The sequence below is a fragment of the Dermacentor variabilis genome, chromosome 2 (assembly GCF_050947875.1).
Source record: "Dermacentor variabilis isolate Ectoservices chromosome 2, ASM5094787v1, whole genome shotgun sequence".
Classification (NCBI taxonomy): domain Eukaryota; kingdom Metazoa; phylum Arthropoda; class Arachnida; order Ixodida; family Ixodidae; genus Dermacentor; species Dermacentor variabilis.
In genome coordinates this window covers 150,778,111-150,803,646 of record NC_134569.1, presented here as the reverse complement: position 1 = coordinate 150,803,646, position 25,536 = coordinate 150,778,111, and the positions used below count along the sequence as shown (strand labels likewise).

General features: G+C 46.0%; 1 protein-coding gene across 3 annotated transcripts in view; it reads left to right on the top strand.

Moving 5' to 3' along the window:
- Nucleotides 1–25,536, top strand: part of LOC142572854 (calcitonin gene-related peptide type 1 receptor-like) — a 55,707-nt gene that overhangs the window by 20,270 nt on the left and 9,901 nt on the right. The window contains exons 1-7 of one of the 3 annotated variants that reach the window (XM_075682258.1): nt 6,821–6,966; nt 8,602–8,647; nt 14,927–15,065; nt 15,813–15,926; nt 21,328–21,413; nt 22,035–22,197; nt 22,301–22,420. In XM_075682258.1, the coding sequence (XP_075538373.1) occupies nt 8,615–8,647; nt 14,927–15,065; nt 15,813–15,926; nt 21,328–21,413; nt 22,035–22,197; nt 22,301–22,420 (655 nt within the window). In that variant the 5' untranslated portion in view covers nt 6,821–6,966; nt 8,602–8,614. Of the gene's footprint in view, nt 1–6,820; nt 6,967–8,601; nt 8,648–14,926; nt 15,066–15,812; nt 15,927–21,327; nt 21,414–22,034; nt 22,198–22,300; nt 22,421–25,536 lie in introns of those variants that run through there. The other 2 variants (XM_075682257.1, XM_075682259.1) reach the window with 2 other exon arrangements.

The window sequence follows — 25,536 nt, the reverse complement described above, 5'->3', positions numbered from 1 at the left end:
CGCTTTTCCTAGTCTTAGTCGAGATATTAGAGACTTTTAGCCCGTACGCTATTCCGGTAAACGGGAGCGGTTTGGGCGTATTGCCGGATTTGCGGGGCCGTAAATGTGAGCGGCCAGAGCGGTGCAGCCGCCTGGTAGCGTAGAGTTGAACCAGACAGACACAGAGCTAAAACTGCAGTAACCCACTATATCCTGCTTCGCTACTGGTGCAAATTTTTGGCAGCGGCGTAATTGTGAACACGATTACGCCATTATAAAAAATTTACACCAGCAGCTAAGCATAATATAGTAATTAGCTTTGTGTTTGTGTGGTTGAACCTTACGCCACAAGCTGGCGCCACCAATCTGGCCGCTCATGTTCACGCCCCCGATAAACCGGCAAACCGCCCACGCTTGCCGGAATACCAAGGTCTCTATTGCGCTGTTTGCCGTATTACGTCGTCATACCAATTGGCCAGCCCGGCTGGCAACCATTTTGCGTGTACACGACCATTTTGTATGTTCACTGAACCACCCCGCCGGAAAGTGATTTTGTTCACAGATTAAAGTAGATTCTCACATTTTATAGTATTTTTTTTTCACTCTTAAGAATTGATCTATCAAAACGTATACGGGTGCAAAGCTGTAGACAACATGAAATTGTAATGTAGCATGACCCGTCATAGAATAGCATAACTTGCTGCTTGGCATATGGTTGGCAAATTATACTAACGGGTCATCATCACTCACCTTCATTTATTTTACCTTTAAAGGCCACTTTCGGGGAATCACAGAAAATAACGGGGGAGGGGGGTATACAATACTTACGTAAATAGTAAAACATCAAGAGATTTCACAAGACATTTGAAAAAAGCAAAGAAAGACATAGTATATCGAGAAAAAAACTGAGTATTATTTTCAAAGATGATGCGTCAGCATTTCCTTGAATTTTAGGGGGTTTCCTTCGTTGACTACTACTTCTGGTCGGTTATTCTATTCTGCAATAGCTAACGGTAAAAATGATTGATTGAAGATATTGATCGATCCACGTAGACCCTGTACACTGCGAGTGTTGAAAAGGCCGCAGTATCTAGGCGGAAGTAGATGTTTCTCATGCAGATGCCTGAAATCGAAGTATAGCTTGTGAAACAGACAAAGTCCGGTCATGCTGCGGTGGAGATGTAATGTGTCAAGTCAAAGAAAAGCATTAATTTAAGTGGATGTTACCTGTTTAATCAGAGTGGATGCCAGCTAATCGTCCGTCAATGTTCCGTAGGGGTGAACTAAAACAAGCGCTCTGCAAACCCTTTTCATTTTCCGCTCATACAAAAAATATGGCCATTCTCATTCAGAAAAATTCTGGCATCATAGTGACGTAGGGAAGAATTCACAGAACGTTAGCATTACTGACATGCCCAACATCTTAAGACATAGCAAATGTGCGTAATTTTTTTCCTTCGCACGTTTAGTGCACGCACACGCGCATCCAAGCGCTCTGTAATGTGGATATTTATGCAAGCGAGTTTATTCAAGCGTAAGTAGTCACTTTCCTTAAATTCGACAGCTCGCTTAGTGCTATCCTTTACGTGTAACGAAAGAACGTCGTTTTATTCCTTTTAATGACTCAAAGCACACGTGCAGCACGCTCATCTGGGCGCAGCAACTGTCGCCACTCCATCAGAGGTATTTTGTATTGCCTACGATTTAAAGAACGACAAAAAAAAGCGCGACAAATGCAAGGCATATTTGCAAAACGGCAGCATCCGTGTTGCGAGTGTAAGAACAGAAATCTCTCTGTACAACCACAACTGTGACTCACGATTCCGGTTAGAGAACAGCTGGAAACATGCATGGGGAGTCGAGCTGCGCCAGCGGGAGTCATATTATTTGATAGAGCCTTACTTTTTGTGTGTGTGTGTGTGTGTGCGTGCGTGTGCGTGCATTTGCGTGCGTGCGTGCGTGCGTGCGTGTGTGTGCGTGTGCGTGTGTGCGCGTGTGCGTGCGTGTGTGTGTGTACGTGTGCGTGTGTTTGCGTGTGTGCGCGTACGCGTGTGCGTGTGCGTGCGTGCGCGCGTGCGTGCGTGCGTGTGTGTGTGTGTGTGTGTGTGTGTGTGTGTGTGTGTGTGTGTGTGTGTGTGTGTGTGTGTGTGTGTGTGTGTGTGTGTGTGTGTGTGTGTGTGTGTGTGTGTGTGTGTGTGTGTGTGTGTACGCGCGTGTGCGTGTGTGTGTGTGTGTGTTTCCAGCTGCCGCACATTTTGTCCACGCATAGCCGAACAAAAAGCACTTACGTGCCTATATGCGCCCCCCTCCCCCCCCCCCCCAGCATCACGCTTCTGCGCTGTCACTAAATTTAACGGAGGCAGTTTCGACATCGTCTACACGTGAAAAAGTGAATTACTCGAAGGCTCGATAAATGCTTTCAATTTAGATGCCCTCTTCGCACTTCTCTTGTCTCGGTGAGTACAGGAAGGATATTACTCACAAACATTTGTGAAACGTTTCCGTGCACGAATGAAATGTCCTTACCCCTGTTATATTCTTTCTTCGTAATTCTCCGGTATGGTTTCTGTTATTAGGTTGTGATGTATGACATTTCCTTTTGGTTTAAACCACGCATCCAAAACTTTCGTGCATGCAGAAATAACCTTTATATTGAGCGCAAACTAATTAATATGCATGGAAATTGACCTTGCAGCCAAAGGTGCGCAACTACAGGTGCCACAACTACAGCAGCCCTCCTTAATATAACTAGTACGTTAACTATGGGCCTCTTAGTGAAGGCAGCAAATATTTAAAGGAGTTTAAAACCACCCCTCGAGCTTGGTGATGAAACAGTCCGCGGATAGCATACGCTGCTGTTGACATCTCAGCCAAGTTTTGCAGTCGTGCGCGATGCGGAGAGCTTGCAAGCGGAGCGCGAAGTCACTTTTTTTTTGCTCAAATGCTCTTTTGTTTTCAGCAGAAGCTTGCTCCTCGCTCTTTTCTGGACACTTTATTTCCTAGTATAGCGAATTCCCATGAGCGGTTGCTATTGGTCAATAGCTGACATCGATCAAGGATGGAGGAGGATGAAAAGGAAGCAATGAAAGGACATACATCAAGAAGGGTGTTTGGATAAATGCGCTTCTTCCTACTGCTATTTCGAATGACTTCGAAATTCGAAAGCAAAAAAAAAAAATGCTTTCGAATTTCGATAATAATTACGTACTTCCCGGAAGAAGCCGCCCGCGTAGGAATTAAACTTCGGCCACCCTGCTTGTCGGTGTCGCAGCAAGTCGGTTCTCGCTAATTTCTGCTGTAATTTTGAACGCTCAACCAGCCACGAACCACGCCAAACTTAAGAAACAGACCACACGCACGCTTGCCCGCGCGTACTCGCTCCTGGCCGCTCCTCGTTAGACGCCTTGGCAGACTTTGCTTCGTATTGAGCTATTGACAGCGCTTCAAAATGCGCAACTTGGATGTGGCTACTATCCGTCGGCCAAGCTGGAGCAGGACAAAGTCGGTCCGCACCACGTAGCATGGCCACACTGGTGCGTATACGAGCGCGAGCGCGCACTCAAGCCCCGTCGTGCACAAAGCAAACGCTACGCATACGCACTACAGTTGCACGTAGCTGCCGTCTGCTAGGTAGCGTAGATACCGCGGTCGCCGCTGGGTGCCGCGACGAGTCCGCTGACTGAGCGCACTGCGGTTCGCTGAGGACAGTCGCGTTTGGCGCGTCGCAGGCACCAAAATCGTAAGTAGTGGAGTCTACGCGAATATCCAATATCAAATTTGAGCTGCACGCCACGGTGGCGTTCAGCAGGCGAAGCGTTGTGGGCACGTCCCGCCCCACCGTAGCCTTAAGGCTCACTCACACTAGGCCGACCCGACACCGATTTCGGTCTGCTTGCCGGCCGTTGGCGACATCGTTTTTTTACCTTCGTGTCGCCGCCTCTGTCACACTGTACCGGCGCCGAGTTCTCCGCCGACCGTCGGCAGATTGCCGGCGTCGGTAGAGTGTGACAGAGGCGCCAACACGAAGGATAAGACGCTGTTGCCGACAGTCGGCAGACCGAAATCGGTTTCGGGTCGGCCTAGTGCGAGTGAGCCTTTAGCAGTCCAAGGTATTGAAGAATGAGAGCGGAAGTCCCCTGAAGGGAGTGTTTGACTGCCAGTAACTCCGCTTCTCTTGAACGCATTGAAGTACTTTTTGCGGCAAAGTATATTAGAAACCGCCTGTTTTAACTTCAATTGCATTTCGCCATTCCGATAAAAAGTGGTTCACGGCCCGTTTAACTGAATGTTCAGTTCGTGGATGTGCTTGCGATTCGTACCCGAAAGTGCAGGAATTTGGGCTTGTTAGATATTTGTGACTGCGAATACAGCGCCTCTGTCCGTCCTGTCTACTTCGCACCGTATACCCACTTTCATACCCCTCTGCTGGGGTGCCGCAAACAGACCGTAGAGTAGAACCTCGATTAAATGAAAGCGCTAAAACTGAATTTCTGGTTAAACAGAATAACATCCTACAAATTGGTTAGTTTTGTATTTGCACAATGCAAAACAGCATTCCTTAATCGTAACCAAAATTTTGCAAGTCTCTGCAAACGGAACCAGAGAAGCAAGCTCTAAAGTATTTTTCTTTTCTTCAGAAAGCGCCAAAATCTGATTTTTTTTTTTTTTGACAACTGTCTACTATGCAAAATGTTCTTAAATATCGGTGGCCAATACTCAAGCAAGCAAAACTTTTATAAATTTTTAATACACAGCATGTGTCAATAACGACAGCTTGGCTGCACCACCACTGCAACACAGATGGCCGAAATAAGATCGACGAAAATTTCTGACGCCTTACAGCACGCCGTTCGCTAACTGTACTCTATATCAAAGGGGGACAACCTCGCGTTAATTGAGCCACCGAGTCGAGCAATAACAGCGATATCCTTGCCTTCATACGTCACCGGTGCCTTCTCATTACTGAAACTATAGAAGCCTCGTCAATCCAGAAGTCGCGAATCACGCGCAAACCACGGGAGAAACGCAGCTGCTACATTCACTTCTTGATGCCTAATATCTCGAACAGCGTTAAGACGGCGCATGGCATACAATACACCACCCGTGCAGATGTCTCTCAGTAAACGGAACTCCTGTTAATCGGAATATATTTCTGCGGTTTCTTGGGGCTCCGCTTAACGAGATTCTACTCCACATGCATCAGGAGCGGTTGAGTTGCGTCTTTTCTGCTCGTCTGGCGGTCACGTACTATACACCTATAAAAATATCACAGAAACAAGGCTTAACCGCTAACCATGTCAATATTAAAACGTGTCCTTCTTAACTACAAACGTAGCTAGCGCTTGCCTAGACGTAGGCTTTGACTTTAGTAAATTGCCACGAACGACTATAGCGGTTAGCATCATATTCATTAAGAATTATGTATACCTTGCTGCGTTTTCTAACTCTAGTTGTGCCTCTATGGAGTCAGATTTGTGATTTCCTTCTTGTCTTTTATTATTATTTGTGGCAACCATTTAAGCACAGGACAGTCATGGAAGTGTGAAGAAATAACTGGCAAGGAACCATCGTAGGCTCTAAATGCACTGTTCTCTTCTCCATTCCTGTAAATGTTTCTGTAGGCAGTATGGTTATGTAGAAATTATTATAAAATGCATACAAAGCATAACCCATTCTGACTCTGGATCCTTTAGAAGCACTCACAACTGCCCATTTATATTATAAGCGACAGTTTAGCCTATTGAGCTAGGAGCACGCTTGTCTGGCAGCCATTATAAAGATGGCAGTTCTAGTGGCCGCACGGTTGTACTGTTAACGCAGACTATCTGACGAAAATTTATAAGTCAAATCCAAAGCATCAAAATACCAAACGATGACATGACTAAGAGCTTCTCAAAGCTCAACTGTTGTCTGCGTCAGGTAACCCCACAGAATCCTACGGGAATTGAGCAGTGCATGCGTTGTTTTGAAGCAACGAAAAGATCTTGAATAAGTGGAAAACACAATTCGCATACACAAGTAGAGGCTATATTTTTGTGTCATCGAACACAGGTTAAGTCCCATAATCAGTTTTGTACCTAATATTAAGTCGTTGTGGATTCTGGCGACTATTTCAGCCGCCCCCAAGCTTTGTTTTCATATTCTCTTCTAATGACATTTGGCTTCTAAAGCATAATGCAGCGTTCAGTGTAGGGCAGCTAGCATTGAGTGCACTGAAGCGCTTCTGCCTAGATATCTTTAATCCACCTCGACATGGTCAAGGCGCTCGTACAAGAACGGTAAACACCGATAACACAAAGAATAACTGGGTTCTGACGCCTGCGCATGTTTAACTTACCTTGAATTTGAGCCGGCAAACCTGTTCCCGGCACGGTAACCGCGCAGTAAGCAGCAGGCGTCGCGTGCCTTCATCACGTGACGGCTTCTCTCGCTCGGTCTGCTCTCTCAGCGACGAGCGAGGCTGCTCACGTTCGCGGTCGCGTCTCTATCTCGATTTTCGGCCTGCACGGAGTGGTCGGAAGCATTCCTTTACGTAGACGGGGCTTACCCCCAAAGCCTTCTCGCAAATCCCCAAATGCCCGAGACAGACGGTAAGCCACACAAACGCAGATATGGCACGACGATGCTTCACGTGCTATGCGTGCCGCGAAGACGCGGTGCTGGGGAAATCAGAAATCTGCGGGGTGGTTTTGATTGATGGAGCAATAATTAACACCTCGTCCGTGACGACAGCGCCTTCACGACCAACTTGATGCTCGGACTACTTAAGCACGAGGCGATGGCCGCCGTCGCACATTGCCGAGCGCGACCTCGTCACGGGATTTTGTTTTCGCCATTATGCTGGCTCGGGTGCGTGGTTACGTCGCGTCAGCCGACGTTCCTGAGGTGCTGAGTGCGCGAGTGTTCTGAGGCGAGCCAAGCGGTCTGCTTCCATTGTTTCTTCAGCCCCAAGCTCACTAAGGAACCTCCATCGTCGTGTTGTTACTGGTAACATTTGATATTGATTTGATATCGTTGCTGTTTTCATTGGTTACATAAGACTTCGTCAAACAACAACAGCTAGGATCGTTCTTAGGCATTGCTATTTTAGTAGCATATTCTCGCTCTAAACAAAAACATTGTTTTTGTGATGATGAAATACCACGTGGATTATCAGAACATTCCCCCCCCCCCTTTTTTTTTCCTTCATTGCCTCGGCTTTTCCAAGTAGTAATTTGGGTATTAATTTTTAGGAAGCGATGTGATCAATGTGGCGTCACAATTGACTGACTCATGGTAAGGGAGGATTGCAATAATTTTTCCAGCTATGGTGGGGAATTTAATTTCAGTAAAATACTGGTACCAGTGTGCACTGGCGTGCTATGCCTAAAACCTGGTGCGTTCAAATTTGTTTCCAGCTTGCGTCGCAGCAGACATCTTGAGAAAAGCGGTTTCACTCTATCTCAGTGCTCCGCTGTTGATTGCACTATAGTTGGGGGACTTAATAAAATCAACATGACGTCGATAAATGCGATCTATGCTTGTGTTTCTCCTCGCGTTGGTATGTTCCGAACTGCGATTCACAGTTAGTAATTAAACAGGCGAGATCTTAACCAAAATGGTAGCCGAAAGCGAGACGTCTTTACTTCTTTAAAAGGGTCTTCCACCAACAATAAAGCGAGAAAATATCACACGTTTATAACCTATTCAAAGCTTAAACATGCTGTGTCTTCTTAAAAGCCCCCCCGCCCTCTTGCCCCGTCAGAAATATAACGCGTGACGTCATAGGCTGCCACAGGTGTCGCCTATTCTGTCGACGTCTGACGCTTCACACCAAGTTTTCCTACCATATGTTCAACTTGCTTTGTCATGTTATACTCTATAGACGTGCTCTTCAGTTCTACATATTGCAGGTCGGTGTCCTCGATTGACAGGGACTCAGTAAGGTACCCTTGTGGTAAAAATAACATGCTTTGAAGGCGTTTGTGATTTGGAGAGGCAAAAAGATGCTTGACGGGACCTAGTTTCCAAAACAAACACAACGGTGATGACAAGTTCGGTACCGGAGTGCTCCGGATTAATTTTCACCACCTCGGATTCTTTAACAGGAGCCTGAATAGAAACAGGCGACCTCGTGTTCGCTAGCATAACGCCATACCCACTGAGATACAGCAGCTGGGTTAACCAGTCGTGTTTCGGATGTAGGGAAGCATGATAATCTAGCAATATTAAAGCTTCAAAGTAATTGAAAACATTTCAAGGAATAATTTTTGTTAAAAAGGTTGATGGCTGAAAAGAATTGTCAATTTTCTTGGATGTAGGAAAACTAGAAAGACACTTGAAAGCGCGAAGTGTTGAGAGTCAAGCCGGATGATTCACTTAAGTAACCCCGTTCAAGATATGCACAGCTACAATGGTCACAGAGGAAGCAGCATGACACTTAAAAGTAATTCAACCAACAAATATGGTTATTTAGTGGGTGTCGTGATCAGTTCCCAGAACGTTGGCAACCCAGTGCTAACGTTTCATTTTTGCTTCATCACAGTGCGTAGGTTAAGCTACTACGATATAATTTATTTCCGTGTTCAAGGAGCTAAATTCTCATTCCTAATTCTGTGATCTGCATTTTTTTCTATTCTGCAGAACTGTGAACAAAATGACTACAACCAAGCGCATACGCCTCACATTGGTAAGATATGAAAATAGCGTTCTCTTGCGAAGTTTCTGTTCTGCATGGCGAATTTCCGATACTATATTCAGATGCCTGGGGGAAAAGCCATATACAAAATCAAATTACGTCATATTCCGAGCAACTAATTGCTCTTCTTATGGAACTAAAAGACATGTTTTTTGCCGCAATTGAACACTCACAAAAGGAAGACACATAAAGACAACACAGGTGGCTGTTGTCTTTATGTGTCTTCCTTTTGTGAGTGTTCAATAGCGGCAAAAAAACATGTGTTTTAGCAAGCACCAACTAGGCCAGCAAGCAGTTCTGTTGCAATCTTATGGAACTTACGCGAGTAAATTTGGTCATGTATACACGTTTGCAAGATACCATACAGCACTCAGGTCGTCGTATAATTTATTTTCTACGCAGTCAAAACGAAGGATTTTGCGTCGTTAGAAAAGCACTGAAAAGCGTTGCGACTCAAGAACACGCCACGACGCAACCTAAAGGCAAAATTAGCGAATAGGGTACTGCCACCTACACAATAAATTTCGTGAGTGCTGCTTTTTTTTTTTCTCGTCAAGTACAAAAGTGACAGCTGCACAGACGATCTCAGTCTTTCCTTAACTTGACACAATAAACAGACAAGTTCTCGGGTGCTCCTTCACGTGCAAAGCTTTTCCCTCGTTTTTTGTTTGTTTCTCTCTCTCTCTCTCTCGTCGGCACCTCTTCCCATGGTGTCACTTTTGCTGTTAGTGAAGCGTATTTAAATAAAGTTTGCTCCAATCCAATCCAATCATATTTACCATACAGGAGAAGAGCACAAAAAGATATATCATTTCCAGTGAAGTCATTCACTCCAGTATTTCTTCTCGTTTCTAATGCATCACGAGTAGAGACGAAGCGATGGCCAACGGATTATTGAGCACAGCGTTTCTTCAAGGTTTCTGCAGAGCCGGTATGGCACTTTCGGAAAACGACTCTATTTGAAATTCCTTCACGGGGCACGTTGACCTGCACTCGCTACAGCTGTACAGCCGTTAGCGCTTGCGTACACGGTCGTCTTGACACGTTCGAGTGCGCCTGTAATGGTAAACACGGCAATTAAAGGTGTCACGTTGAACGACTTCTTTTATTCTTTGCCTACATGGTGGCACATCTTTAACACTTCTCAAGCAGGCGACACGGCATACAAAGTGAGCTCGCGGACACGCTCGACAGGCGTTAACGCGAGGCCTTATTAAGAAATGCATAAATGTCACGTCTTGCGAAAGCCCTGTAACCTCAAGTCTTGTTTTCCTCCAGGATGTCTTTCTTTGATTAAAACATGAACACGTTTAGCATCTTGTATGCAATTTTGTTCTGTTTATGCATATTCATATTTTAACACGGTTTACTTCACGATACTCGAATAGAAAAAAAAAACATGACACTGACTTGTGCATCCTCGCAGTCACAATTCCATTTCCAGCGGACCCGCTTCCTTGGGGAAGTTGCAAGAAGAACTTTCGTTGCGTGAAATTATATCGCATACATTAAAACACTGCCCGTGTAGGACTTGTTCGCTTGGAATTGTTTGCGATATCTTGCGCTTCTCGTGAAACTCAATCATTATAAGCACTGGAGCGCTTCAAAGCGTAATTCATTCCAGAGGTTGTATAGTTAACGTAAATACTTAATTTTTGCCTTCCCATAACCCATACTGTTTAATTTACTTTCGACAAATATAAACATTGAGTAACGTACAGTTTTCTCTGGATGCTGGGAAAAGTATAGCGTATATTGGCCATTGTCACGGCATGTCACCCGTTCGCCGTCGACGCGAAGTCGGCGACGGGGTATAGACCGTTTTTTCGTAGGCGCCGCCATATGGTGAACGCAGTGGCGGCGCCTATGAGCAGCGCCATACTGGCTTGTGTGAAAGCAGTCTCTTGCATGGCTTGCATGGCAGGTATACACTCGGCGGTAGGTTCTGGCGTTTGTTTTCGCGGTCGTGTGGTCTGTTTAGTATGACGTGCGTCTTCTACGTGGTAAACGGTTCTGTGAGACGTGCTGAACCGGTTTAATGCGTCATGGCCGGAATTTCTGCTGGCGTTAAGGTGGACCGAACACGCAGCGCGATGTGTGCGCACATATTTGAGCCTACAATCAGCCTCAGAGATCAATTGTGTATTTCTGAATGTTCCAATCACTAATGTCACCTTATTGCAGTATTATCCTCAATTTCTAAGCTGTGGTTTAGGAGCCATGAAACATACACGACGATCGTAACAGCGTGGGTACCGTTCTGCTACGATAGGAGCTGTCATGTTATACTTTGACAAGCGTTAAAACTGGTCTCTGCAGGTTACATTGCGTGACTACTTGGTTCGATGGACGAGGTTTCCGCCCCTGAATAGAATAGTTTTGGCAAGCAATAGTAGCGTACCTGACAGTCTGAATTAAGCTTGTCCAGCAAAAGGACTCTTTACGAACTGCGCGAGCGTCCTACGCAGTGGTAGGTGCTGGATTACAGATATCTTTGTTCTATATACCGCATAGTCCAAGCATACGGCATCAGGGTTATATATTTATAAACGTTGTGCGGTGTGACTATGCCAGGTAGCATTGCGGCGTTAGCCCGTTTTCTCTTGCTTTTTCGAGAAAGAGGATGATAACCGAATCTTTTTTCGGATCTGTTCGTTCCGTTCTCTACGACGCACTCACAGGTATTACGAAAATATTTTCCTCAGAAATAACCATCGCATTATTTCTATGCGATCCCTCCCATATTTTATGGCTGTATACAGACCAAAAAGGCAATGCCGAAGCGCACAGCTTACATATGTATCGTGCTGGTTCACCAACCGCAGTGATCGCTGTGTTGAGCAGCGCCATCGGCCTCATGCAGGAAGGCTAGCGTAGACATATGGCAATTTGAAGCCTACTAGACTTGAAATGCGCGAGAACGATGCCGGTGCATCACAAATCTGTGATAGCTCCTGCCGCTTACATGTTTCGGGGTTGCCTTAGGTTGGCCGTGCACGAGCATGCGCGCTTACCCTTATGTTTTACTCCGTACGCCAAGCGATCAGATAGTGAGCAGATTTACGATTTCATGCTGCTAATACAGAGACACCGGTTTTCTTTGTTATATTAAAACCGATATAAGCAAAATAGTTCACAACACATACACACACCGCAACTGATAATCATGTGCGTACACCGCGGCTGATAAAGCGCGTCACATTTTTGCGCCCCCAAGAGATATTTCCGCCTACTGTAGTTACCTATGCACCGAAAGGCTTCCCTGACGACCTTATATGAACGGACATTGCGTAAATTTCACAGAGTACGATCTAAAGCATCTCGAAATCGTTCCGCAGCACGCGACAGCAATACTTTCAAGCAGCGCCGCGCCGGATCGCCCAAGCCAGAGAGGAGGAAAGGCTCTCCGCGCGCCCTATCCTCCTTGCCCGATGAAACGGTCTATACAAGCCGGTTGGTCGTTCCGTACTCAAGCGAACACAGTGAAGAGGTCAGAGTTGGTAGAAAAAAGAAAAAATTCATTTGTCGACTGACAACGATACACAAATTAAAACAGCGAAAACACTAACACACATGCACTTAATGTCTATCAATGACGACGACAAAAGAAATACAACGAACAATTAACACTGAATATAAAAACTAATGCTACGCAAGAATACACCTAACGGTTGTCCACTAAACAGAGTTCAAAAGAAAACAAATGATGGCATACGCATGGCCGGGCAGCAGCAGCAAGTCCACAAAGCGTGAAGCCGACGGCAGAACTTTCCCAAGAACGCTGGCGAGCCGATCTCGTTGCTGTGAATGCGACTGCTGTACTGGGTTTCCGGGGGTCTAGATCTGACGACGTCCTTCGAGCAGATTGAGCTGACTTGAGGGGAACCACCGTGAGATTCGGTGCAGACGTTGGCGTGTCTTCTGTTGCGTCAGCTAGCCACTCGGAGTTCAGACGCGGCTAGGCGGCCCAGGCGATACTGGACGCCACTATCCCCCTCGACGCCAGGTTCTAGACAGTTCAGCTTCCAGACTGCCTAGCTCGGTCTAAAACCTGCGTTTAAACAACTTATCCTTTCCCTAGTTCCCTGGGTCGGGGAACGGCAGATATTGGGGACGATCAAATCAAGTTCACACAATTGTATCCCGGCTCCTCCCAAAGTCTTGGCCGCGCCCCTTTTAATAAGGGACGAGGGAACGGTTGATTCCCCCCTCTGTACACTGAGAAACATAGCGTAAAAGGCCCATATAACGTTCTGGAGCGCTTTATAAAGGAATGTTTAACAAATGCTGTATTTAACCCACATTCAGTTAAATTAGCACGTACATTTTCTACAGGATTCCCCCCATGTTCGCTAACTTTGATTTCGCTAGTCTTTGTAGTTATTCTGTGGTAGCGGGCTAAATTTTGCACCATTCGTAAAGCACACTAATAGCAGTCCGGCCCACTTGCGTAGGTAGCTTACTGCAATAACCTCAATTAGCACACATGCATAGAACTTTGCTTACGCATTACCCCTAATGTGCCCCTTTCATTTCGCCAAATATAGATGAGGTGTCTCGTTTATTTCACCGAGGACACCGTAAAAACCAATACGGACCTCATATGATACAGAAAGATACAGAAAAAAACGAGGGTTCGAGAATTATTTGCAACATTTCTAATTAAGCCAGGAACGTGAGAGTATTTCCACACGTTATACTTAACATTACACTTAGCATTACACCTATGTCCGCCGACTTTGAAGTTATGGCCTTGTGCAGTCATTTTAGTAGTGAGCAATATTGCGGATAATCGCAGTATACGACACACTGGAACGCTTCAATGAGTAACTTTCTCTAAAGGCTAGCGTATTCAAGCTACACAGTCTAAACGTTTATCGTTCTTCGATCACGACATACTTACTACTTCAACGAAATACAAACAATATGGCTCACGTTGTTCACCGAGAAAACCGGGGAAACTAAACTGCATGAGTCGTGTAACGCACTAAAACTAGAAGAATACGTTTATTCAGTAATTACTTGCAGAACACATAATTAATATACACATTCAAACGTTCAATACACATCACGAAAAGAGCGGTCATGATTTCTCGTAAATTTTTTTATGTATTCGAGCCTCTTAGGGGAGCGGTAAAATTTCACGAACGTTTCATATAAAGCCTATATACACGGACCAAAAGCGAGGATTTTGCAAATTTCATTAAACGCCCAATTGACACACTCACTTCAAAATTTGTCTCGCGCGTTTCCCCGAACATTTCCCCCAAAACCATTTCTCCTCCATTTCACCAATATATAAACTTCCTGAGTGCTCTATATTGTTTAAATAAATTGTGAAAACAGGCGTATAACATTTCTGAGTGCTTCTGATTGGATTTACCACCCTCTTTGGGGAAGAAAATGACAGTTCGCCCTGGAAAAGAAGAGTCTGCATCATTTTGTTGCATTGTATTGGTTTATCTGTATTGTATATTGATACACGTTGCTATTGTGTGTTGCATTTTTGCCGCGTTCCCCAGAATTCTGTCATGCTTAGTTTCTCGACGGGGAGGAGTACGCATACGGATCTCGTCAGTGTCAATATATTTCGGGAGTGCACAGACTGCAGATAACATTGCGCGGTATGCGCAGATTTGCGGCTAAATCAGGATGTCGCTGACCGTTTGCACCCCTCGTGACGCATTCAACAGAACAAATAAAGCATTAAAATAAACCGTGCCAAAGTACGACATGGGCAAATGTCCAGTACAGACATTTTAGCGAGTCTCCACACGTCCTTCGTAAATGAATGAAGCTGAAGGCGATATGCCACTTGGTGACGCCCGAGGCTCAGATTTTGGACCATCGAATGAGCGGCAAAGTCCTCGCCACAAATTCTGATGCGGATATGTTGCTAAATGGGATATGTTTTATAACGCGAAAAATATATATATATATCGTGAGCTTCAAAAATGCATAAGAGATCAAAGGCAGAGATACATAATCAAGGCAGCTTTAAATATGTGCACGTCAGGTGAATACTATGTCGGTTTGCTCCATTTCATAGCTCAGTCGGATTCCATGGTTTTGAAACGAGGCTTTCTCTTGTTTGTGTGGTTAATGTACCACGACCATAAAATCACGGTTTTGCGCGTGGAGAAGGGAACACTCGTGTGCGAATACTTATGCTCATGGCAACAACTGTTATTGTTATATGGCTGTTTTACTAAATATCTTAAATACAACTGAACCTTGAACTTTTCTTTTGCCTTAACCTCGTGCACGCAGCTGGCCTGTGTATGCATGCTGCCCCGGTGTCACTCTGGAACGACGCATAGCCCTCGCACGGAGAAGGTATTTGCCAAGCTGAGAGCACTCTACGATTGCACCAAGCTGGCACTCTTTGAAGCCGGTCACAATGACACTGGTAAGCGAACGTTTGAAAATCCTGGATATCGAAGTATACAATTATTCCTACTAAAATAAACAAAAAGTGTTGGCCCTTTATAATTCAATGTTGCGAGACTTTCGCAAAAACGGCATGCGTAATGGTGCATGCGTTGCAACTCTGCGGTAGAGCATTGACGGCTTTGTTCATATCAGCAGGTTGCAATTGTGATTGCACTAGAGTGACTGTAGACGATAAAATGTCTGCTTTCCATTCATGCTGCACCAACAGCTCAGAAGCCATGAAAAGGTGCGAAATTTCCACGTTTACCTCTTTTTATCTATGCGAACCAATAGTTGAACTCCAGTTTCATTCAGAACAAAAAGAAAGATCTAAAAAGGACTGTCAGATGATATGAGCTTCAATGACCGACATATGCTTGACGAATATTACTCAAGATCGGAAAGAAAAAACGAGCACAGTGGATATTAACTGACACCATGCACCGTGTCGTGCGCAACCACCTCGTAGAGATAAATGTGTCACGAAAGCCTTGATTTCTGGTCTGAACAAGCATGAAGTATCACAATCGCAAGCTTTGAGTGACAAACACAACTTTATGGATGCAGTCTACAGCGACTATAGCTATAGTCCGGAAATGCGTAGTTAATACAGTTAACATGGATGAAAAATGAGCAGAAATTGGCTTCGTAATGCGGCGTTCTATGTTCTAGAAGCACTTCCGATACTTCAGTGTTTTCTGAATGTTCTTCAACCAAATTACAGGAGCCAGGTGCAACAGGACGTTCGACGGTTGGCACTGCTGGCCGCCGTCACCAGCGGGATCCACAGCCCGGGCGCCGTGTCCGGACTTCCTTCCTGGAAAAGTGAATTTTTCTGGTTAGTTATCTGTAGGCTTCGGCTTGCATCCAGAAAGCCCAGCTCATCTTCGTGACCTCCTTGCAGAAATCTACGAGCAGCTACATGGACAAGCGGGCAGCGTTGCTTTTAGATCGATGTTGATCGGAGTACTTGTAAGTGGTCAAGCGAAGCGTCCCCTAGTTTTTCGCAACCTGCGACGACGGGCAAATTCATAGCAGCGGGTTATTCGCACTGTTTTCAGCGTAGACTTTCTGCGTTGCCCAAGCGACGCCTCAGAAGCCACGGTTGGCAGCGCCTTCCACTCAGTGTAGATACCTTGCTGGCAGCAGAAAGCCTCATTTCTCACCAGCGAATGCGTAGGGCTCAAATGTATCCATTACTTTGGCCGCTGATGCAATGCAGATTTTTTAATGCCCGTTGGCAATCATAGGATACTTCACACGCTTTTCGGTCGCTATCTATCTATCTATCTATCTATCTATCTATCTATCTATCTATCTATCTATCTATCTATCTATCTATCTATCTATCTATCTATCTATCTATCTATCTATCTATCTATCCTTCCTACCTGGAGTCACATCCCCAGTGGCACATACGTAGTTACCCAAGTTGGCATCACACAGGTTCATTTAAGAGTGGAACACATCTACTGGCACATTGTTGGCATCAAAACGGTTCATTGAAGAGGAGCGTAGACCGAGTGGCACATACTCAGTGCTCTAAGTTGGCGTCAAAATGTTTCTTCGAACAGCAGTGCCTACCCAATGTCTCATCTACAGTAACCCATGTCGGCGTGGGAGATTCGTTGAGAAGCGGCACGTATGCACATATTGCCACATAATCAGTCGCACAAGTTGGTCCGATGGTTGGTTTCAAACCCTGTTACCTCATCACAGCAGCTCGATGCGCTAACTATTAACCATTCGAACCACCATGCACGGACAGCCCAGTGACTCAGGCAAGCTGGAAAAGGGTTAGATACAAACATAGATAGATAGATAGATAGATAGATAGATAGATAGATAGATAGATAGATAGATAGATAGATAGATAGATAGATAGATAGATAGATAGATAGATAGATAGATAGATAGATAGCCCTGGGGAGTGCGTTAAATACCCTAAGAATGCTAACGCCATTAAAGAATACCGTTAATTTCTCCGATGCTGAGCGGAGTCGAATCGCAACCTGACGTATTAGCATGCTGCGCCACAAATGAACTGGGTATATGCCGCTCTTCAGTTAACTTCTCGTCAACTTGGGTTGCTGAGTATGTGCTACTGAGTGTGCGGCAAGCGAGGGAACAATTCTCAGCGTTCTCAGGTACCGGCGCGCCGCGCTTCTCGTCTCGGAGGCCACGCGCGAACTTCTAGTCAGTCCCACTAGATGGCGCAGCGTGGCCAGAACGGAGAGCGAGAGAGGAGCCCGGTCGCCGTAAAAAAATTAAATTATGGGGTTTTGCATGCCAAAACCACTTTCTGATTATGAGGCACGCCGTAGTGGAGGACTCCGGAAATTTCGACCACCTGGTGATATTTACCGTGCACCTAAATCTAAGTACACGGGTGTTTTCGTATTTCGCCTCCATCGAAATGCGGCCGCCAGCCATGGCCGGGATTCGATCCCGCGACCTCGTGCTCAGCAGTCCAACGCCATAGCCACTGAGCAACCACGGCAGGTCCTGGTCGCCGTATGAAGCGTTTCTCAGCGTTCGCACACACCGGCGCGTCCTGCATTTCGGAGGGCACGTACAGGCTTCACGGCGGCGCCGCTAGATGACGCCAAGTGTTCTTGGGGAAGCGCGAAATAGGAGTCCCGCTGCAGTACACGAGTAATACATAATGCGCTTCTATGGTAGCAATACGTTTTGTCACTATATTAATTCGATGCTAACGCATTACCGTCGACAGTCATCGTGAGATGCCTTCTTCCGTTTTTATTCTTCCACTCCTCCTTTAGTGCAAGCATTGAATTGACATCAACGAGCTTTTTTTTGTGTGTGTGGCATGCGGCCGGTCTGATGTCGACAGAGATGCTATAGTGGAAGGATAAGCAGTGTGGAGAATGGCTCAAGCAAGAACACAAACGACGAGGGCTCAATAGGTTTTGCTGTTTAACACATGGCTGGGACATATGACAGCATTTCCGTTCTAGAGTTCCTCATGTCTTTTCTGGCGTTTCTATCCTTTCAGAAAGCTTTTATGGAAAAATAAACAACTGCATTATTCTTTAAGATGTGCCGCAACCCTGATTTAGTGCAATCATCATTATTCCCAGCTAGCAGCGAGATTGATTGATTGACTAAAAACATCTTTACTTGCCGAATATTCGTAGAACATGTGGGTGGGCCGCCTAGTCCGGTAGTCCACGAGAGCATTTGATTTCTCGCTACTACATGTGATAATCGACATGTAACAAAGTACTGCCACTGTATGATGTGAAAGTCGCGTACTGGCAAGCCCTTGCACACTCAACTAGCTCTAAAGAGCGGAGGTCGTCGTCGACATTTTCGTTAATGAGCCGCCAATTGGCAATCGCAGCGCACACTCTTAAAAAAAAATTACCGACGATTACGTTACTTCCTAATGCGAAATGTGAGCGCAGCAAATAAGCTGTTTCACCTTTTGGATAGATTGAGGCAAAGAAATCGAGCAACACATGTATGCGCTATCACATAATTTTTTTTTATTTTTCACACGTATTCCTTTAACAAAGACTCCACTAACAGTTTTTGACAGTCATGAAGGAAGCTTTGTGGTCGGAGAAATAGACTGATATATGTTCGACTTGGTACACCAATGCTTGATTCTCAAAGACGAGATCTATACAAGTGCCTCGCGAGGTTGTCACAGCCGTGGGGGAAGCAGAGGCTAAGCGCCGCCGCCGAGAAGACCCTGCCGTTCGCGCCGCCGAAGCGGAGGCTCATCGCCGCCGTCGAGAGCAACCAGCAGTAAGCGAGGCTGAAGCAGAAGCTCATCGCCGCCGCCGAGAAGACCCTGCAGTTCGCGCCGCCGAAGCGGAGGCTCATCGCCGCCGTCGAGAGCAACCAGCAGTAAGCGGAAGCGGAGGGGGGCGGCGTGTACACCCAGCGGCAAACGATGGGGGCAGAAGCGCGCGCAGCAAGCGGACAACACGATAAAGGGAGGAGGGAAGAGATAGCAGCGACTGACTGATGCCGCTGACGGCGATAGTGAGTCAACCCCAGCTATCCGCCACACAAGAACAGGGGGGGGGGGACCCTTTCCTCCTCTTTCTGCATGGCGGCGACGGTGTTCTATGCAGTCACGTTATCTTGACTCTCTAGCGGCGTCAGCGGCATCCAGCGGTATCAGTCGGTCGCTGCTAGCGCTGGGGGGATGAAAGGGGGGCGGAGCTGGTTACGAGGCCGACGACGACGCCGACGACGACGACGACGCCGACGACGACGACGACGCCGACGACGACGCGAAACCCAGGAACGGACGCCAAAGAGCTGCGCTCTAAAATTACCGACGATTACGTTACTTCCTAATGCGAAATTTGAGCGCAGCAAATAAGCTGTTTCACCTTTTCGATAGATTGAGGCAAAGAAATCGAGCAACACATGTATGCGCTATCACAGAATTTTTTTTTTTATTTTTCACACGTATTCCTTTAACAAAGACTCCACTAGGTAAGCTTCTGCTTCGGCGGCACGCACCTCTGGATTCTGACGGCGACGGCGCTGGGCCTCTGCTCTGGCAGCTCGTTTAGCAGCAGCAGCAGCAGCAGCAGCAGACGGAGGACTTCCATCGGTCGTCTCGCTCATGGCTCAGAAAGAACTGGCAGATAATTTCGCAGTGGCGAACGGCAGCGGCAATTTCGGCTCGGGCGGTGCACATATACAGATCCGCCGCCACCGATCTGGCTCTCTGATTGCCACCGCACAGGGGTTGCATTGGAGGAGGAGCGAAGAAAGGAATTAAGTTCGAGCCGGCGCTTTGACAACCGGAGACTCGCAGGAAGAGGGGGGAGGGGGGCGGCGTGTACACCCAGCGGCAAACGATGGGGGCAGAAGCGCGCGCAGCAAGCGGACAACACGATAAAGGGAGGAGGGAAGAGATAGCAGCGACTGACTGATGCCGCTGACGCCGATAGTGAGTCAACCCCAGCTGCGGAGTTGGTTTCAGGGACAACGCCGCCGATGCCGACACAAACAATATGATACCCTCGCTTCCGCAGCGCTAAGAACGCTAAGAACCAGGTCTAGCCGTGGGAAGGTGGTCACGTATTCGTCGACGTGCCGGGGCCTACGTGAAATAACCGGCGCGTCGGCAACTGAAGAGCACCCTATCCGCCACACAAGAACAGGGGGGGGGGGGGACCCTTTCCTCCTCTTTCTGCATGGCGGCGACGGTGTTCTATGCAGTCACGTTATCTTGACTCTCTAGCGGCGTCAGCGGCATCCAGCGGTATCAGTCGGTCGCTGCTAGCGCTGGGGGGATGAAAGGGGGGCGGAGCTGGTTACGAGGCCGACGACAACGCCGACGACGACGCGAAACCCAGGAACGGACGCCAAAGAGCTGCGCTCTAAAAAAGAAAGGTCGTTCTAGTTACTACTTATTTGTCACACTATTTACTACCTTGGTATAACTGCATTTGATAATGTTAGAATCCGCCGCGGTGGCTTAGCTGCTACAGTGTTGCGCTGCTAAGCACGAGGTCGCGGGATCAAATCCCGGCGACGGCGGCCGCATTTCGTTGGGGGCAAAATGCAAAAACACCCGTGTCTCGTGCATTGGGGGCTAGTTAAAGGTCCCCTGGTGGCCAAAATTAGTCAGGAGCCTCCCACTACGGCATGCTTCATAATCAAATTGTAGTTCTGGCACATAAAACCCCAAATTCAATTCAATTCAAAGGCAGAGTTAGTAAGATTACTGACTAATACAGGTAGTCACTGTTAGCTCTAGGTCTCACATATCAATTGCAAATGCAGTTAGCACCACGGTATACGAAGTTTGCAGCCTACGACGTATATATCAGGCCAGCTGTGTCATTTTTCATGGTGGATTCGATAAACGTTATAGCCTGGAAACTTTGTATCCCGGGGTGGCAGCTGCGTTTGGAATTGATAACTGAGACCAATGAGTCATAGTAACAATGATTACTTCGTTTTAGTCAGTAATGTAACTAACTTTACCGTTACCAACTGCAGTTATACGGAAGTAGAAATGATGTGACAACTAAGTCGTAACTACAATAAGACATTTTCTTAAGATTGTACATGTGTCGCCTAAACGTATGGCTGCATCTTTACAATAAAAAAAGCAATTTATTGGAGGCAGCTGAAAAAAATTAGGCTTCCCGAGTTTGTATAGGGAACATTGAACACGTATCTATTTTTTTTCGTGTGACACGTGTTTCATTTACGTTCTTTCATTATTCTCGTGGAACTAGCGGCAGCGAAGTATGACTGCCACTTCAATGGTTCATGGGATGGCGATGCTGCTGACTACACATCATGCACCAACTCACCCACTGAAGTAAGCTACGCATCACGAAATTCTTCCGAGCCCTATAGGTATAGTCTAACATTTAAGTGTTTACTTAGAAGTCCAACATGTAATTATATTCATAATCAGTCTCACGCAAAGTTGGGGCGTCTTCTGTTTTCCTTGTAAACTTTTTGGACATATATCATATGTACGATTCTGTCACGCCATTCTCTTGCATTTCAACAGAAAAGTATGTAGATCACACCAGAAAGCCAAGAGAAACGCAACAGAACTTATATTATGCCATATGCATGGGATTGCTTTGCAGTATAATGTTACTCAAGAAAACGCCACTTACTTTTATAAAAGCTTGTTGAAAGCTCTAAAACATTTGCTGTTCAGTTCGATACTTTTTTTAAGAGTTAACGAAATTCACTCGAGGCATTTGTAGGGCGAGCTTACTTTGTTAGTAACTCATATCGACAAAGTAAGCTCGCTCACATCAGGGCTGGTGGAGATTGCATAGCGTTCGCGGATAGCCTAAGAGAAATGTTCTATTTTCAGTCTCTATTTGCTCATACGAACGATTCATTTAAAAACATTGTAATTCGTTTTGTAAAACAGCCGCAGAAGCGACTGTGCATAGCCGTATTATCGTTTTCATTTCAGGCATCCGATGTGATGCTCTTGCAGCGCATTGCCGAAGATTTAGGCGACGACATGCCTTGGGAACGCAACCTGCACAGCGGTGAGGACGGTATCGTAGAAGAGAAGATTGGAAGCTTCAAGCATTGCCTCGAGAATGTCCTCCTAAAACCGCCTCCTCATTCAGGTACGAACGTGCACACATTCATGCAATTATATTGAATGTCATACTCGGTGCCTATAAACTGCGGTTATCAGTCGATTGTAGACGTGAACCTCGCACTTTGCAGTTTTCAACGAGTCCATCTGTCCCAGGACGTGGGACGGCTGGAGCTGCTGGAACGATACGCTTCCTGGTAACACAGCGTACGCACCTTGCCCTCAATTCGTGGCCGGATTTGTACCGTACAGTGAGTGCGTCACTTCAGTTATATCGCGTCATAAATAGGAATCTCTTGCTATCTGCTTGCTATGTCCACTGGTCTATAGCAGTTCATGACTAAGTGCATTGGTCAAATAACGCAACCAAGGAAACGTCACTTTGAGTACAAGGCAATGTGCAGGAATTGATCTGCAGTGCCTAACCCGCCGTGCTTAATCTACTTGCTATGCCCACTGGTGTCTGGCAGTTCATGACTAAATGCTTTGGTCAAATAACGCAGCCGAGAAAGCATCACTCCGATTTCAAGGCAATCTGTGAGAGGCGCTCACGAAACGCTCTGGCGCCATTCTAGACCATGCCAGTCGCTATTGGTATTCGTTTCATTTGAAATAAGCCCTATCCACAAACGTCGTCGTTTCATGCCATTATTTTGTCACTTAGCTGAAGGTATCTAGATACTGAGATACTTTTCTGGATAATTAACTTGACTACGAACCGAACTTATGAGCTCCGGAGCATGTATACGAATAAAGAATCTCACGCCATCTTGAGAAAAAAATTCTATACTCCTACCAAACTTTAAATGAACTAAGCCGCCATAATATTTCGGCGCCCCTCATAAACAATGTGAGCAGGTTTCCTGGCAGTCTGAGGAAGCACAGATTGCACGCACTGATAAAAACGCTTAGGATTCCTCAAGAAACATAGCGTGGCTGAGTTGGCTAGTTGGTGATGCATTCTCGTGAACGCACAGCGCGGAGATTAAACGTGTACGTAGACAAGACAATGACAACCGCTGACTATAAAGTGAGGTTCTGCTATCAATGCCCCAAATTTACACAAGAGACTGAAAGAGTTATCTGAAAAGCATGATATACTGATGACAGGAGCACTACTCTAGAAACATTCTGTCCGCAGCTCCATCTGTTCGCAAGCAAGCAAGATATGCGAGGCCCCTCCCGAGTTGCGGACCCTCGGTGATGTGGTTCATATATATTGAGCACCATGGGATTATCGGTCATTCTGACATCGTGTGCGCACCCACTGCTATAGAGGAAAAAAAAGGAGATCAAATCGCCGCGTCTCGATCAACGCACAACGCCTGGCTGCGGACGGCTGGGTGCAGTGGTATGGTGCACGAGTTGCGCACGAAGACAGCCAACGCTTATCAGCACCCAATGCGAATTTTACTCACGCAAACATAAGTGAGACTGAATTCATTATGGAGGAGCCGCATGATCAACTCACCCGTGCTGAGAAGTGGCTGCTCGAGTGCGGAGGGATCGTTACCAACACCTCTGCCAGGGTTGTTGCCGTGCTAGGCGCTTGCGCTTCTTTGTCCGAGTTCTGAGTTTCCGTTTGAATTGCGAGAAACTTCCTGGCGAACAATTGGAACGTTGACAGTATCTATATCTCTGTCTAGCCGCCTACGTCTTGGTGCTCTCATGGTCGTTTAGTTAACCTGGTATGTACCAAAATTGGCATAGTATAACAAGAGTGCATGAAGAACATAAATGATAGGCCATGACATGAATGTCACGACATGCGTGTCCTGTAGGTCGTGAAACAGCTGCCTACGTCTTGGGGTTGTCGTGGTCGTTTCGTTAACTTGGTAGGCTTCCTGAACACTGCTTTGCATAACATCGATTCCCACAGGGCATGGGATCTGCCAGCTTTTTAATTTGTGTATAGTTCCTGTTGTTTGTATGCAGCTGTGGTAAAAATACATCTTCCGCATGTCTCTGGCGTTATTTCGACGTAATAAAGAATTCTGAAGGACGCGTGGCATAGTAAAAATGCTCAGTTTGAAGTTGCAATGCAGTACCGGCCCATTTCCTAGTTCGCAACTGTATGCAGCAGCAAAGTCAGTTTACAGAAGCTGTTTTAGTATATGTGTTATGTATAATGTAAGCGTGTTCCGAAACTCTCAGCCATTTTTATAACAGCTCAGACATTTACCAGTAAAATAATGACTGAAAGCACGATTGCTGCATTGGTTCAATCATGCTACAGCCCCTACAATAGAAACAATGGAATGGCGTCGGGAAGGATTGTCAGAGTAGTTTCGCTGTAGTATTTGAAAGAGCTACATTAGCTTTCAATGCTGCAGCGCTTACTCGAAGGCGAGGTAGCAACTTTTTTCACCATACGTTTCCAAGCAGTGCTTCCAGCCAGTGACGTCTTCACAAGTCATGCTTCAGTCTGTGATTTCTTGAGGCTTCTGGAGTTTTCAATATTTCAGTGCAGCATGATTTATCATTATGTCTACATTTAATCCTTCAAAAAAGCACGCTTGAGCAGTATTTCTGTTTATTTTAAGGAGAAAAGTGTACACATGTGCTAAGCTATAGTACTGCGTAGGGTCCTTGCACTTAGGACGCTTCAAGATGACCTAGGACGCAGAAATAGTGTGACTTGCGGGCTCAGCACACCCTGTATGAGGACATTTTCGAACTGTGCTTGAAACGCATACTTCACACATGTAGAAGGGAAACAGGGGGCTTGATTTTTGTTATTCGCGACCATGAAAGCCAACAGGATATAAAGCCAAGGAACGCATAGGGGTAATTAGCTGTGATTGTAATTGAAATTGAGAAAATAATGAAGAAAATGGAAAGTAAACGCGGATGAAAAAAATATCTTGTCGCAGCCGGAAGACGAGATTTCCACAACAGCTAATTACCCCTAATTAATCCCATAATTCAACTTAGAGCACATAAATACCCAAGATAGTAGGCGGATTGATGGCCGTCGCCACAGCACAATTGCTAGTCCAACGCGCGCGTAATGCGGAGAACGCGGGTTAGCCTCCCATCGACGACGACATATCTTCTCGTCCACTTTATTTTTATGTTTTTCTTATTATTTTCTTCATATATATTTTGACCACATCTAATTACTCCTATGCTTTCCTTGGCTTCGTTGCCTGTTGGCTTTCATGGTTGTGTTTCACAGATGTGTGACAAGATCGTCACTATACGTTGTCCTAGTCAAATTTGCGCCATAGAGAATATAGAAAACAGCTTAGTGTCCGCGCAGGCACTCAAGTGGCCCTTAATAATCGCCTTACCTTTGTTGTCCATGACATTTAGTGTAAAACAAAATTTGCTTAGCCATCCCAACTTGCCTACACTTTGCTACGTT